The sequence below is a fragment of the Balaenoptera ricei genome, chromosome 20, assembly GCF_028023285.1.
Source record: "Balaenoptera ricei isolate mBalRic1 chromosome 20, mBalRic1.hap2, whole genome shotgun sequence".
Classification (NCBI taxonomy): domain Eukaryota; kingdom Metazoa; phylum Chordata; class Mammalia; order Artiodactyla; family Balaenopteridae; genus Balaenoptera; species Balaenoptera ricei.
Genome location: NC_082658.1, coordinates 61764481 through 61781635, shown reverse-complemented (window position 1 = coordinate 61781635; position 17155 = coordinate 61764481). Strand labels below are relative to the sequence as shown.

The 17155-nt window shown below is 41.5% G+C and overlaps 1 protein-coding gene across 4 annotated transcripts in view; it reads right to left on the bottom strand.

The window, feature by feature from the left end:
- The window catches only part of NCOR1 (nuclear receptor corepressor 1), a 145767-nt gene that overhangs the window by 61364 nt on the left and 67248 nt on the right, over window positions 1–17155 (bottom strand). For 3 of the 4 annotated variants that reach the window (XM_059908100.1, XM_059908098.1, XM_059908099.1), the window contains exons 12-16: window positions 16327–16505; window positions 15795–15849; window positions 15019–15120; window positions 3914–4038; window positions 1100–1317 (exon numbers count right to left, since the gene is read on the bottom strand). In XM_059908100.1, the coding sequence (XP_059764083.1) occupies window positions 1100–1317; window positions 3914–4038; window positions 15019–15120; window positions 15795–15849; window positions 16327–16505 (679 nt within the window). Of the gene's footprint in view, window positions 1–1099; window positions 1318–3913; window positions 4042–15018; window positions 15121–15794; window positions 15850–16326; window positions 16506–17155 lie in introns of all 4 variants that reach the window. The other variant, XM_059908097.1, reaches the window with a different exon arrangement.

Sequence of the window (17155 nt, the reverse complement as noted above, 5' to 3'; positions counted from 1 at the left end):
GCTATGTGAATAAAGATTTTTTTTTTCATTAAAGTGCTATCCATATTAGTTTTAAAGGCGGGAGGAGGGCTTCCCTGGTGGCGCAGTGGTTGAGAATCTGCCTGCTAATGCAGGGAACACGGGTTCGAGCCCTGGTCTGGGAAGATCCCACATGCCACGGAGCAGCTGGGCCCGTGAGCCACAACTACTGAGCCTGCGCGTCTGGAGCCTGTGCCCCGCAATGGGAGGGGCCGCGATAGTGAAAGGCCCGCGCACCGCGATGAAGAGCGGTCCCCGCACCGCGATGAAGAGTGGCCCCCACTTGCCGCAACTAGAGAAAGCCCTCGCACGAACCGAAGACCCAGCACAGCCAAAAATAAAAAAAAATAAAAAATAAATAAAGGCGGGAGGAGATGGCCAACATCTCAGAGCCACTGAAAGTGAAAATGAAGATCACTTAGAAAGTAGAAAACATTCATGACATGTGCCCAGTTAGAATATCAGGAAACAAGGTGGCACGCACTCTAGGATTACAACTAAGGAAAAAGAAAAACAGCTGTATTAGGTAGTAAGGTTGGGGCTCACGTTCTTTTTTGAAAGACTTTGATATTAAAGTCTAACAAATTTAGGGCTTCCCTGGTGGTGCAGTGGTTGAGAATCCGCCTGCCAATGCAGGGGACACGGGTTCAAGCCCTGGTCTGGGAAGATCCCACATGCCGCAGAGCAACTAAGCCCATGCGCCACAACTACTGAGCCTGCGCTCTAGAGCCCACGAGGCACAACTACTGAAGCCCACGTGGCACAACTACTGAAGCCCGTGAGCCTAGAGCCCGTGCTCCGCAACGAGAGAAGCCACCGCAATGAGAAGTCCGCGCACCGCAACGAAGAGTAGCCCCCGCTCGCCGCAACTAGAGAAAGCCCGCGTGCAGCAACGAAGACCCAACGCAGCCAAAACTAAATAAAATACATAAATTTATTTTTTAAAAAAAATGTAAAGGCCAGAGTTTCAGATCAGCATTTCTAGGCCATCAATATCAGAGGTCCCTCCTGCCTCATCCCAGCACTGAAACAGAATCCCAAACAAAATTCTGGCCCGTTCGCTCCAATCTCGTCCACTCACTGGGTTCTGGCGGCGGTGGCAGAGGTGGGGGTGGCTCCTCGGTGGCTGCAGCAGCCGCAGCGCTGGCAGCCGCGGCCTCACTGGTCATGGACCTGGTGACCCGGCCCTTTCGGCGGCCCTGACTGTTGGCGGTCTTTCGGCCCCGGGGCGTGGCCTGCTCTCTCTCCTCAGTTTCTTCTGCCGTACTTTCTGTCTTATCCTTTTCCTTGGTGTTTTCTCTAGAAACAACAGCAAAAGAACAATTTGTGTGATTTATAAGTATACATACACCAAAAAGCTTACAGCCTTAAAAATTCTTTAAATAGAAATTGAATAAAACTTCCCAACCTCCCAGTTACTTGGAATAACCGCTTGGGCTTCCCATCAATACAAACTCAACCCGCCCCAAAACACGCTCACCCTCCCCGCCCTGCTTCCTGCTCCCTGGTCCCCTGACCAGCAGCTGTTAACAGCACCAGCACGCTCACGACCACTCAGTTTACAGCTCTGACTTCACCTTCAGCTCTTCCCCGTGTTCGTTACCTGTATGGGAACTAGTGCCTCGTTTTGGTCCTTTCCCCTCACTGATGTTTCTCCCACCAATCCCACCACCTCTGTCTCTGCTCCCTCTGCGCGTGTGCAGTGCCTCAGTAGCCCAGTCGCAGTCTCTTACAACAGCCTTCCTGACGCCTGCATCCCCATCCATTCTCTACTGCTCATGGACCCATATTCTAGCACAACAGCTTTGGCAATAATCCATTTCCTCCATTCTAATCCTACCTATTCCCAAACACAGCCATGCAGCCTCCTGAGTGGAGGCTACGCTTTAGCTTTCATTAAGGCTTTACCTAACTGAACCTGAACCTCCTTCCGCTTTTCTTCTTGAGGCGTCCTACGTTCCAATCTAATGAAACCACTATCTGCCATTTCCCAAAGAGGCCTGTGCATTCACACTACTCCCTCTGTTCTACCCACACTGACCACTAGCTCCTGCAAGAAGTCCTCCAAACTATCCAGGCAGAAGGAAACCTCAACCTCTTCTCAATCTCCCAGCATACTTTATTGACTCTGCTCTTTCCTTCCAGGCTTTTTTCTTTTTCTTAAAGAGTACTTGTATCTTGCCTAATTTTTCCTACTAGATCATAAACTACCTGGGAAGAGTACATATCTTACGTATTTCTGCATCCTCCATAAGACCTAGCTCACAGCAGTAATAAATGAGCGCTTGTTAATAAACTAGGGATTTTAAGAACAAAGTCAAAACAAGATATGGCAGTAACATATGAGCAGAACCACTGACCACGTGGGAGGATAAACATTTTACCTGAATAACTAAAAAAAAAAAAAAAAAAAAAAAAAAAATTTTATAGATATCATCTTCCTAAAGCACAAAATTAGAATGGCATGAGTATCCAACTCTTTAAAAAACATGGCAAGTGATTTAGGCTGCTTTAGCTGCCTCAAAATTAGATAAACCTTCAGTATTTCCAAGAGGATTATAGAAATAACAATAAATATTAAAAAGAAACAAACTACTAACACAAGCAACAACCTGTATGGAACTCACACTTATTAAGTAAAAGCAGCCACACAACAGGAGATTACGTACTGTACGATTCCATTTATATGAAATTACAGGAAAGGCAAAACAAATTAGTAGTTACCAGGGGCTGGGAATGGGGGGAGGGAAACTACTGCAAAGGAGCACAGGGGAACTTTCCTGGGGTGATGGAAATGTTCTGAGTCACAAGTGCGGCAACAGGTACACCAGTGCATACAACTGTCAAAATATATCAACGTATATGCTTAAAAACTGGTGAAATTTAGTCTATGTAAAATTATGCCTCAATAAAGCTGATCCTTGGAGGAAAAACAAAACAGCTGCTAAGGGCCTCCCCGCACCCAACCCTGCCAAAACATGTACACAAAGATGTCAACGATAGCTGCCTCTGAGTGGCAGAATCACAGGTTAATTTTCTTTATATTTTGCTCTCTCTTCCTGATTTGCTGTAAAGAATAAGAATTATTTTTATAACCAGGAAAACAGCAACAGCAACCACAAACACACCAGGAAATCTGGACTTCCCTGGTGGCACAGTGGTTAAGAATCCACCTGCCAATGCAGGGGACACGGGTTTGAGCCCTGCTCCGGGAAGATCCCACATGCCGCGGAGCAAGTAAGCCCATGCTCCACAACTACTAAGCCTGTGCTCTAGAGCCCGCGAGCCAAAACTTCTGAGCCCACGTGCCACAACTACTGAAGCCCACGCGCCTAGAGCCCATGCTGCGCAATAAGAGAAGCCACCGCAATGAGAAGCCCGCACACCGAAAACGAAGAGTAGCCCCCGCTCGCCGCAACTAGAGAAAGTCCACGCGCAGCAACGAAGACCCAGTGCAGCCAAAAATAAATTAAAAAAACAAAACAGGAAGTCTATTTTATATGAAAAATAAAATCCATAAAGCTGGAAGAGAAGGTGTTATATAAATGAAAACCATTTAGCGGCATTTTTACACTAATGTACACTACCTGAGGTTCAAAACACAAGATCCTGAGGTTCTTCCAAATCAAAGATTAAATTATACTCAGTGTATCTCAGTGATGGCGTATATTATTGTAGCTCATCCCTTCTGAAACAGAGTATGTCATGTCTGGCAAATAAGTCCATCAAGCCAAAAGTTATACTTACTGGAATATTCCACTCCTTAATTATGTCAAATAACTATTAGGTGATCAAAGCACACATCCCATTGATTCTTTTATCTAAAATTTTATACCTTCAATAGATTCAATCTCATTATTTAAAAATAACTACAACATTTAACTGTTTAACTCACTTAGAGTCCTCCTTTTCATCTTTTTCTTCTTCATCTTTCTTTTCCTCCTCTTTTTTTTCTGTTTTTTCTGCTTTATCTTCTTCTTTTTCTTCTACTTTTTCTTCTTGTGAGGGTCGGGCAATTTGCTGCTAGAATGAACCATCATTTGTAAAATTGGAAAGTAAAACAAACAGCTCCTCAAATCATAATGATGAATAATACATATCTATGCAACAAATTTATGATTAACTTATTCACCATCTACAATGTAACTAGGGGTCATGTATTAAAAATGAGTCTAATGCTCTTTAATGTAGTCTATATGTATTGCTTAAAAGGTCACACACACAAATGTTCATAGTGTCTGGATCCATCAGACAGGTGACAATGTTAAGATTCCACTTAGAAAGCTGAGGTTGGTACTCTCTTTTTGTAATTCCCACATCTAATCTGTCACTTACACATTTCAATTCTACTTGAAATTCGGTAATTTGTCAAACCATCCTCCCGGTATTAGATCCTTAATATGTTCCCAAATTTTTCATCATTATGGATAATACTACAAGAAACCTCTTTATGCTTTTACTCTTTTGGGGAAACATTCATTTACTGGAAGAGTAGACAGCCATGGCCATTATCAAGACTGAAGCGATTCACGAAAATATTATGGATATAATAAACTAAAAAGTAAAACACTCAAATGCCTAAACTGTAATTACAACTCTGTAATCGTAAATATGTATATAAACAAAGACTGGAAGAGAATAAGATTATGGACCCTTTTAACTCTGATGTCTCATTTGCTAAACCTGAGAAAAGTGAAATGAAATTGTGGTGTTTTAATTACGAAATCAAACAGCCTAACCGAATAGGACCGTACTCCAGCTCCCCCGCAGCATGCGGCCGACCAGCCCAGGTGTACCTTTGCCCACACGGTCTGCGCCCGGGCTGCCCTCAGCACACCCAGCATTTTCATGCCTTTGCTCAGAATAGAGTAAAATCTTCCTCAACTTTCGATAGCATCTCACAGTCTTTTACCACCTCCCCAGAACTACAATCTAGCTTCTTCCTTAAGACAGCTGGCCTCTCCAGAAGGGGTCCTCTCCAGAAGGGGGACCCCTTCTGGAGAGGCCTCCTTCTACACACGGAGGAAGAAGGAAGAATCTAAACCCTTCCTGCTCCCGACTGCCACTTCCAGAACACTGCTCAACTGCGGTATTTAAAAACCTCCTTTTACAAGTTTCAGAAAATCTACCTATGACACCTTTTTTCCTCTTTTGGTGTTACAGATTGACTCTCAAAGACTCCCAGGAGCACAGAGATGATTTTATCACATGGCTCATTATGCCATGTCGCTATTCTTCAGATTTCAAGATGCCTGTCAATGCCTTTTCTATCAACACGATATCCTACGTGTGAAATACTTTCAGGTCACTGCCATTCAGTCTCCCACAGGGAGTCACCACCGCCATCCTCAGTGGGCACTGCCCCGCCCCGACCCTATAATCCGACAGTGTGACCTGCAACCACCGCCACTCACATCCCTCTCAGCCCACATCTCCACTGTCGCCGGTCCAGTCCTGCTTTTTGTCCTCATCACCATCTACAATCCCTTGACGCTAGGAAATTTTCACAGCCCACCAAGAACGGCATCCACTCTTCCACTCTGACCCCAGCTAAATCGTTTCCATACCATGATTCCCTCACTTACCTTACCTGACCTTCCCAGGTTCTCACCCTGGCTAACTGCCAGTTTCCTTTTCTCCTGAGTATGTATTATTGCTAGAGAAAACTAAGAAATCAGGAAGATTTTAATAGATACTTTCCAGCTGGGAATGTTTTATTCATCCAACTTCCTAGCACATCACAGTGATCCCAAGATCTGTCTGAAATGCTAATAACCTCACCCTGCCCCCCACAAACGTAGCATTCATCTGTCATTCTGAACCAACAAAATGACATACCAACAACAAACTCTGCCCCCTGCCTAGCAAGTGGGCTGCGTAACCCAGAAAACGGTTTATAGCCCTAAGAAGTGATGGGGAGGTGTCAACTCAGCTGAAGATAAGGAAAGAGGTCTACTGTCCCTTAGACTTGAACAACACATATAACTGTATTCCCCGAATACTCTTCTGCTTCTAATGCTGACCCGGGTTTTGAAGTAAGCAAGCAATCCCCCATGTGCCCTGCTGCCTGAAACCGTCCCACAGCTGACTGGCCCCCTCCTGCAGTGCTGGTGGCTGAGAGCAAGGGCAGCACCTGTTTCGACCAGTCAAAGGGCAGAAGAGGGCAGGATCCCTCCAGAAGCGCAGCCCCCAGTCCTACAGAGTGTGTGCAAATGAGCCAAAGAAACTGATGGGGCTGCCACACAGTCTGCAGGAGCGTGTGCACCTCCAGAGCAGAGCCCCACACTGAGCAGCAGCAAGTGCAGAGGGATGTGACGGAGGCCCGAGACTGCGGACAGCACTTAACCCGGGAGACAAGCATCAACACCCGCAGCAAGGATGGCCACGGACACTAAGAAAGGAAGGAACAAACTCTGGTTTTCACAAGAAGTGGCTGGTACTGCTTCTGTTTCAGGCAGATCTGTAAAGAAAAGTGCCAGCCCCCATGGTCTAGGACGGAGGTTACAGGCCACACACCTCAACCCTTTCCAGCGGGCTGGCTGGAGCGGAAGTCCATGGTTTCAAAAGGAGACTCTTCAAAGGACCCTAGAGACACAGGCGCTCCCATGAGCTTCTTGTCCGGGTTCCTCCCTCCTTAAGCCCAACGCTTGACAGTCAATTAAAAAAAAGTCTCATTCTGTTAGGGAGGTTCTCCCAACATGAAACATTCCTGCCAAACAATAAGCTATTCACTCTGAATGGCAGAGCACATTATAAAACAAAATAAAAATTCCAATGAAAAAAAGTGAAAGTTACATGTATTTCATGAAGATAAATGAAGAATAGGGTCAATTTCAGCAGGGTCCTCTATAGCAAGATCAAATGCTAGGGCTTCCCTGGTGGCACAGTGGTTAAGAATCCGCCTGCCAACGCAGGGGACACAGGTTCAAGCCCTGGTCCGGGAAGATCCCACATGCTGCGGAGCAACTAAGCCCGTGTGCCACAACTACTGAGCCTGCGCTCTAGAGCCCGCGAGCCACAACTACTGAGCCCATGCATCACAACTACTAAAGCCCACGCGCCTAGAGCCCATGCTCCACAACAAGAGAAGCCACCGCAATGAGAAGCCCACACACCGCAACGAAGAGTAGCCCCTGCTCACCACAACTAGGGAAAGCCCACATGCAGCAACAAAGACCCAACGCAGCCAAAAATAAATAAATAAATAAATTTTAAAAAGAAATATATTTAAAAAAAAAAGAAAAAAGAAAAGATCAAATGCTAGCTTATGCTGAGATTTATTACTACTACGTCTGACTGGGTGTCTAACACTCATATATATTTGTTAAAATGCTCAGGTCTTTAGAAAACAAATAAATAAAGGAATTCCCACTCAGCAGACAATGAAGTTGCCAAGAAGTGAAATGACCAAACTTAAGAACAAGGAGCTAGTTAAATAACAATGTACAAGAAACAGAAAAAATGAAGTACTTCAGCCACTGAGGTTTTTTTAAAGTACTTCAGGCAGTAAACAGAAAATATCTTATGCCAATCTATAACTAATGCCTTTAAAGCAATTGAATTGGAGACTACTTTCCTGAAGAGTGAAAGCTGTCGATCACCAAGAAGCACGTTTGGTTGAAGGCAACAAAAGCGGTAGCTGCTGCCCTTTACTTACTGGGCGGTCCCTACACTCTGGGTACTGCACACACAACTAGTCTCCTATAAACCCTGCAAGGTAAGAACCAGTGCTCACAGATGTCACCAAGGGACACATCTAGAGTGTCACAGACACAAAGAAGCAGAGCATTTGGGGATCTAAAGCTCCTTCCATTATACCCAATTCTTTAATTGTCTAAATCACCCTTTCTAACTAGTGTATAGCTAATGGTTTAGTCAAAAACTCCTCCAACTTCAACAATTACTACATTTACATAAGTATATGCTTTCTGAACACCTCTGGGGAATAAAAACACGCTGGCACAGTTAAAGGGGAAGATGTTGTCGGCATGAAGGGAGAGTACAAATTCTTGTAAGAGCCCTCGAAGATCTGTAAATGAAAAATGTGGTTTCTAAACAATGACTTGCTTTACTGCAGGTCACGAGCAGGTGCCACAGGAATCCCATCTGCACAGTGACAGACTTATTACATGGGAGTTTATGCTGGAAAGTGAGATGAATTCTCACTTCTAACAAAAATGTTGCACACAGAATCAAGTTACTACTTGGCATGGTATTTACAATTCTAGATCCCAAACAGTAAAGCCGAAGAGGGGCTTTTGGTTTATAATTTTTGATAAGCATTCACTGCTTCAACTAAAATTGATAAAGAACCACACGCATTCTCGTCATGGGACGCCAATATGCTGGACTGTAACAATGGTTTGGGCAGTAGCTAACAGGATTTCTGAGAGAAGAGTTAAAACTTTTGCCAACAATAACCTCTGAACACAACTGTAACAAAAGTATGATTATCTCTCATTTCCCGATGATTCTAAGATTAAAACTCATTTTCTATGTAAATAATATGCAAGGTCCCCCTATGGCAATAGCAATGTTAAAAATCACACCTCACAGATGTGGAATCTCTCAGCCAACAGCACACTGCATATTCATGTGCTGAATAAAAATTACTTCCTACAGGTAAGCAGTTGGGACTGGGGGAGGGGAGAAGCAATCAAAGCCTGAAAGGATGGAGTGCACACATCAGAGGAATAAATCCGGAATAAATCTCTAATCGCTCGGGATGACCTGAGGTAATTCCTACTCATTCAAACTTGACTGCATAATAGAGCAGTAGAGTGATTTTCAAATTAGTCACATCTCTATACCTGCCAGGGTAAAAATACCCATTTAAAAATTTTTAACTTGTAACTAGATTCTTTTTTTTAAAAAAGTCTTCTGGGGGAATTCCCTGGCAGTCCAGTGGTTAGGACTCCGAGCCTCCACTGCTGGGGGCCTGGGTTCGATCCTTGGTCAGGGAACTAAGATCCCACAAGCCACGTGGCATGGCAAAAAAAAGAAGTCTTTCTGAACATTTTTCTATATAGAAAATTCTCTATTTCCGACAGAGATCTTCTTCCTAAATTGCAGACTTCTGTATCTAACCGCCCACTCTACATCTCCATGTGGACAAAGTCTAACAGGTATTTAAAATCTAGTACGTGCTTATTATCCCCCCAAATCTGCTCCTCCTTCCACCATGCCCGTCACAGTCAACGGCAACTCCAGCAGCTAAGACAGCCTATCTCTGCTAACTGTCCTTGCATCCCCACAATCACTGCATCAGCAAAACCCACTGGCCTTACCTCCAAAAACATACCCAGAACCTGACCAGTTCTCGCCAGCTCCCACGAGAGCCTGGTCCAAGCCACTGAAATTACTAAAATAACCCCTAACTGGCCTCCCCTACATGAGAGTCTCAACAGAGCAGCCAGAAGGCTCCTGTCACAAATGAAACCTGAGGTGACTCTTCTGCTGAAAAGTCTAATGGCCTCCCCTCTCTTCTGGTATCAGAGCCCACCATTCGGTTCCACAGGAGAGAGCAAACATGACCCAACACTACCTACCTCTGAAAAACTGTCCATGTATTTTGACATAAGCAGCTAAGAAACAGAGGTAAGATTCTTTTGGTCTGAGATAGTAGTTTAAGTCCATCATTTAACTCCCTCCCCTCCCAAGTTCCCAATGAATCAACCAGAGAAATATAGAAGTAGAGGGAAAATCTTCAGGGTGGCAGGACTAGACTGTCAGAAAGCCTACCCAAAACGAAAACTGAGCCTAGCCAGGGGCAAGCATTCCAAGGTTCAGGTCCAGGTGAGGGTACACTTGGACCACCTTGGCTCTGCACATGCGTCCTGAGATGCGGGAAGGGTGCTAGCACAGAGGACAAGTGGTGCAGAAGAAAACACCACCATGGCTCGAACTGCACAGGGACATGTACGTCCCAGCAAGGAGTGAAATGCTGTCCCAGATAACTTTAGGATAGAAAGCCGATGTTTCAGAGTAAGAGAGACACTCCCTGTCGCACAAAACTTCCTGCTCTGTCATCACAAGCAACAGACTGCTAACCCGCCAAAGGTGAGGTATAATATAAATCAAATTATCCCCTGACTTTACCTGGAATTGAAAAAATTAAACAGTAATACATATAATTTCTAAAAATAAATGTTATAAATACTAGTTTGTAATTAGGAATAAAGCTATTGTTAAAAATTAGTAGCTGAGAGGACAGACAGCAGAAGCAAGAAAAACTACAATCCTGCAGCCTGTGGAACAAAAACCACATTCACAGAAAGACAGACAAGATGAAAAGGCAGAGGGCTATGTACCAGATGAAGGAACAAGATAAAACCCCAGAAAAACAACTAAATGAAGTGGGGATAGGCAACCTTCCACAAAAAGAATTCAGAATAATGATAGTGAAGATGATTCAGGACCTCAGAAAAAGAATGGAGGCAAAGATCGAGAAGATGGAAGAAATGTTTAACAAAGACCTAGAAGAATTAAAGAACAAACACCTAGAAGAATTAAAGAACAAACAAACAGACATGAACAATACAATAACTGAAATGAAAACTACACTAGAAGGAATCAATAGCAGAATGACTGAGGCAGAAGAACGGATAAGTGACCTGGAAGACAGAATGGTGGAATTCACTGCCGTGGAACAGAATAAAGAAAAAAGAATGAAAAGAAATGAAGACAGCCTAAGAGACCTTTGGGACGACATTAAACGCAACAACATTCACATTATAAGGGTCCCAGAAGGAGAAGAGAGAGGGAAAGGACCCGAGAAAATATTTGAAGAGATTATAGTCGAAAACTTCTCTAACATGGGAAAGGAAATAGCCACCCAAGTACAGGAAGCGCAGAGAGTCCCATACAGAATAAATCCAAGGAGAAACACGCCGAGACACATAGTAATCAAACTGACTAAAATTAAAGACAAAGAAAAATTATTGAAAGCAACAAGGGAAGAACGACAAATAACATACAAGGGAACTCCCATAAAGTTAACAGCTGATTTCTCAGCAGAAACTCTACAAACCAGAAGGGGGTGGCACGATATATTTAAAATGATGAAAGGGAAGAACCTATAACCAAGATTACTCTACCCAGCAAGGATCTCGTCCAGATTCGACGGAGAAATCAAAAGTTTTACAGACAAGCAAAAGCTAAGAGAATTCAGTACCACCAAACCAGCTCTACAACAAATGCTAAAGGAACTTCTCTAAGTGGGAAACACAAGAGAAGAAAAGGACCTACAAAAACAGCTCATAACAATTAATAAAATGGTAATAGAAACATACATATCGATAACTACCTTAAACGTGAATGTATTAAATGCTCCAAACAAAAGATACAGTCTTGCTGAATGCATACAAAAACAAGACCCATATATATGCTGTCTACAAGAGACTCACTTCAGATCTAGGGACACATTCAGACTGACAGTGAGGGGACAGAAAAAGATATTCCATAAAAGAAAGCTGGAGTAGCAATACTCATATCAGATAAAATAGACTTTAAAATAAAGAATGTTACAAGAGACAAGGAAGGACACTACATAATGATCAAGGGATCAATCCAAGAGGAGATATAACAATTATAAATATATATGCACCCAACATAGGAGCACCTCAATACATAAGGCAACTGCTAACAGATATAAAAGAGGAAATTGACAGTAACACTATAATAGTGGGGGACTTTAACACCTCACTTACACCAATGGACAGATCATCCAGACAGAAAAGGAAACACAAGCTTTAAATGACACAATAGACCAGACAGATTTAATTGATATTTATAGGACATTCCATCCAAAGACAGCAGATTACACTTTCTTCTCAAGTGCGCACGGAACATTCTCCAGGATAGATCACATCTTGGCTCACAAATCAAGCCTCAGTAAATTTAAGAAAACTGAAATCATATCAAGCATCTTTTCTGACCACAACACTATGAGATTAGAAATCAATTACAGGGAAAAAAACGTAAAAAACACAAATACATGGAGGCTAAACAATACGTTACTAAATAACCAAGAGATCACTGAAGAAATCAAAGAGGAAATCAAAAAATACCTAGAGACAAATGACAATGAAAACACGACGATCCAAAACCTATGGGAGGCAGCAAAAGCAGTTCTAAGAGGGAAGTTTATAGCAATACAAGCCTACCTCAAGAAACAAGAAAAATCTCAAATAAACAATCTAACCTTACACCTAAAAGAACTAGAGAAAGAACAAACAAAACCCAAAGTTAGGAAAAGGAAAGAAATCATAAAGATGAGAGCAGAAATAAATGAAATAGAAACAAAGAAAACAACAGCAAAGATCAATAAAACTAAAAGCTGGTTCTTTGAGAAGATAAACAAAATTGATAAACCATTAGCCAGATTCATCAAGAAAAAGAGGGAGAGGACTCAAATCAATAAAGTTAGAAATGAAAAAGGAGAAGTTACAACAGACACCGCAGAAACACAAAGCATCCTAAGAGACTACTACAAGCAACTCTATGCCAATAAAATGGACATCCTGGAAGAAATGGACAAATTCTTAGAAAGATATAACCTTCCAAGACTGAACCAGGAAGAAATAGAAAATATGAACAGACCAATCACAAGTAAGGAAATTGAAACTGTGATTAAAAATCTTCCAACAAACAAAAGTCCAGGACCAGATGGCTTCACAGGTGAATTCTAACAAACATTTAGAGAAGAGCTAACACCCATCCTTCTCAAACTCTTCCAAAAAATTACAGAGGAAGGAACACTCCCAAACTCATTCTATGAGGCCACCATCACCCTGATACCAAAACCAGACAAAGACACTACAAAAACAGAAAATTACAGACCAATATCACTGATGAATACAGATGCAAAAATCCTCAACAAAATACTAGCAAACAGAATCCAACAACACATTAAAAGGATCATACACCATGATCAAGTGGGATTTATCCCAGGGATGCAAGGATTCTTCAATATACACAAATCAATCAATGTGATATACCATATTAACAAATTGAAGAATAAAAACCATATGATCATCTCAATAGATGCAGAAAAAGCTTTTGACAAAATTCAACACCCATTTATGGTAAAAACTCTCCAGAAAGTGGGCATAGAGGGAACCTACCTCAACATAATAAAGGCCATATACGACAAACCTACAGCAAACATCATTCTCAATGGTGAAAAACTGAAAGCATTTCCTCTAAGATCAGGAACAAGACAAGGATGTCCACTCTCACCACTATCATTCAACATAGTTTTGGAAGTCCTAGCCATGGTAATCAGAGAAGAAAAAGAAATAAAAGGAATACAAATTGGAAAAGAAGAAGTAAAACTGTCACTGTTTGCAGGTGACATGATACTATACATAGAGAATCCTAAAGATGCCACCAGAAAACTACTAGAGCTAATCAATGAATTTGGTAAAGTTGCAGGATACAGAATTAATGCACAGAAATCTCTTGCATTCCTATACACTAATGATGAAAAATCTGAAAGAGGAATTAAGGAAACACTCCCATTTACCACTGCAACAAAAAGAATAAAATACCTAGGGATAAACCTACCTAAGGAGACAAAAGACCTGTATGCAGAAAACTGTAAGACACTGATAAAAGAAATTAAAGATGATACCAACAGATGGAGAGATATAGCATGTTCTTGGATTGGAAGAATCAATTAAAAAAAAAAAATTAGTAGTTGAAACTTGTTTAAGATGCTGGTGGGCTCTACCATCTCTGGCTAGTGGACCCTGACTCCACTCTGTCTGTGGGAAGTGGGGAGATGCCCTGGCTCCTCTGGCGCCACAGAGTTTCCCACATCACCACCGACGTCCAACCTGCCATTCAGTCAGTTGGTTAGCCCTTCCTGGAGCTCTGCAGCCACTGCTCTGTCTCTGCAACACTGGCTGCTGCACCAGCAGGCCCCTCCCTCCCTTCCGATTCCCAGCAGCCCCGCCACCGTTCCTCGGCACCCTCTCGAAGCGAACCCTACAAACAAGGGGACGCCTGTGCTCTGCAGCGTGTCGCCCCGCACCCCGTGCCCCTCGCTCACTACGGTCTTAGTCCTGGCCCCTCACCCACCCACCGCAGCTCACTTGACCTCTAGCAGCGTTTTACACAGGTGACTCATGAAACACTCTATACTTTTTTTGACCAAGAAATACTGCTTCTGATGAGTGTGCCATCACATCTTGTCAGGTGGCATTGTTTTGGAGGAACAATGACCACACATCATGAGAGAACCTGTATCTGGCGACCCGGGTGACCAGGGAAGGGAAGGCGGGGGACTGTGTGAGGGAACCAGAAGAGCGTTAGGAATGCTTGAAGATGGCAGCAGCTGTCCACGCCCACACGTGCCACGCGTCCTGCAAGCGGTCTCAGGGTGTGGGGCGCACAGGAAGAACAGATGGGAGCTGTGACGGTGGCTGATCAGCTACTTGAAGGAAAAGAGTTTCTAAAGTACTGAACTGCGACTGTGAAAACACATACTGCACTGCATTAAAAACAGTCTTTTGAGGTCAAGTGCTTTAACCCCAGAAATAAAAGTTAACCTGAAACACAATCAGGTCCCAGGTATTTCAGTAAACAACCCTGTACTCTGGTCACCATGCTGTACTTCTCTTCTCTCCCTTACTCTACCTGTCCCCTCCACAGACAAAAGGACTGGTAAAGGTGGTATATAAATAGGGTGTCACGGTTCTCATATTTAATTACATTATTATTGTTAACTCTGACATGCACAATTTCGACAGCATGAAAATATAAAACTTCTCATTAATTTTGTTATACTAGAAACTTAAAATGCATTCAAAGTAGAAAATATAACACATTAAATATATATTCAAAATAATCAAAACATGCTCATAACATTCTAATTAATTTAATAGAAACGTCAATTCCTAAAGTACACTTTATTACATACAAGGTTCCTGTTACAAAATTTTTCATCTTCATATTTCCACCAACCCTGAAATTGTTTAATACAATAATGAAACATACCTGGTTTCTTCCTCTGCGTTTTCCATAGTTCCTTCTTACTAGGGCTTTATAATTCTCATTTTTCTTGGTTAAGTAGTAATATAAAACACAATCAGGAACACTCTACAAAAAAAAAATTATTTTTGAGGATCCAATGAAATAAAATTTTTTAAAAATATCAAGTAACACTTTCAAGGAAAATCTCTAGTGTTCTCAAAGTATAAAATGAGGAAAACCACAAATGGCTAGCTTTTTAAGGCATATCTAGGCTGTAAAAATACATATATATAGTGTCTACTATCTTGATGGACAATTACAGCTGTCTTAATACAAATTATGTAAAAGATACCAGGAACTATCAGAAACATTCAAGCACTTTCTTCTTTCTGAGTAGCTAAAGTCTCTTTCTTCCTCTATATACGTAAATATTCAAAATGTCTCACTTTGCTCACATACCCAACATCCAATCCACTGTGAAAAAATTTCAGGGAAAATCAGAACTCTGAAATTTTAATTAGAAGTTTAATGAGGTTCAAAAAACATTGTAACCTATGTGTTTTTAGGGAAATATAATATCAGGTCATTTTTGATTAACCATGAAAATTAGTCTGTGCTCTGTGCTTAGAATTGGTCATCATATAATTGTAAATATCACTATACTATTCACATGAGAATCTTTTCTGTATCAAGCCCTTTGCAAAAATTCTATTTAACTACTTCTGTGCACTAGGCACAAAAGCTTCAAAGCAGCAACCATCACAAACCTACAGACATTCTCAATGCAAACCATTTCTTACCTTCCTTTCCAAGTAAGATGCAATCAGTCCAAAGTTTTTTGGATGCTGGATAAACCTGAGTAAAAGAAAAAAAACACACAAACATTTTAACAACTTAAAAAGAGGGGGGAAAGCCCTTGGGAATAGAAATATAATGCAGACTAATTTCTAGCGACTCCTAAATGCTAATGTCCTCTTAAAGGGCACAGATTCCTGGGCACCGTCCGCCAGGAACTGACTGGATTGGAATACAGTAGAGCACAGAAATCTGTAACTTTAAAATGCACCCCCGGGTGAATCGGACACCGCCCAGGTTTGGGTACCACTCTTAAAATGACTCCACAACCCTGTTCTTACCTGGTACCTGCATTCCCACCCATAAACTTACAGGAAGGTCATATCAAATCTGTCCTTTCTGACTTCCACAGTACCCACTCAAATGCCAAAATGGGGTCAAGTTTTGGGGGAAACAGTTCAATTTACAAGTAAATGCCAATACTTTTCACTAACTTATGTAAGCTTCTATTAGAGAGTAATTTAAAATTTAAATTACTTGTCCTTAAAGATCTCCTTCTCATGGTCAGTCCAAACATTCATGAACTGCCTATCTTTATAAACCTTCATAGGGTCCTCCATAAGCCCATTCATATTAATGAACTTGACCCTTCTCTGTTCTGCATCAAACATCATAGGTGGGATCACAGAGAGCTGTCGCATTTGTTTCTCATTATTCTGAAAAAAAAAGAAAAAAGAAAAAAAATGCAATTTACAGAGAATAAAACTTAAAGAGGGCCACAGACCAACTGTCTTAATAGACAATGAAACACCACGTATGTACTTTAATGACAACAGCAGTGGTACCATAACATCTAACATACAGTAATTATACACATTATCTAATAAATACTCATTGCATGAATAAGAGAGGCAGAGAGTACAGGTATTATTTTTTTATAATCCACTACTACAATTTGAGAAGAGTTCTTTCCTTAAAGGAAGCTGATACGTCAAATAATGAATCTTAGACCTAAAGGACAGGTCACTGAAGTAGTGATCTTACGAAGCACTTACTAACATTAATATTGCCTCATTTTAAAAAGTCTTAACATCATTTTAAAGAATAATAAAATAGAAAAATAAGCAGACAGGAACCAAAATCTTAAGGTCATTGATCTTAAATTAACTAAACTTACTTAAGTATTAAACACTTCTTGCTAATCTTACATAATCTTTCCATTGCAAATTTAAGACTATTATCCTTAGAATTTCAACTAAAACTTGGTTACAGTTATACAATTTATTTTTCCCACAGTTTAATTCAGTAAGTTTATAAGCACAAACTTCCATGAAAAAACTTTTACCAAAAAGTATAAGTACTGGGC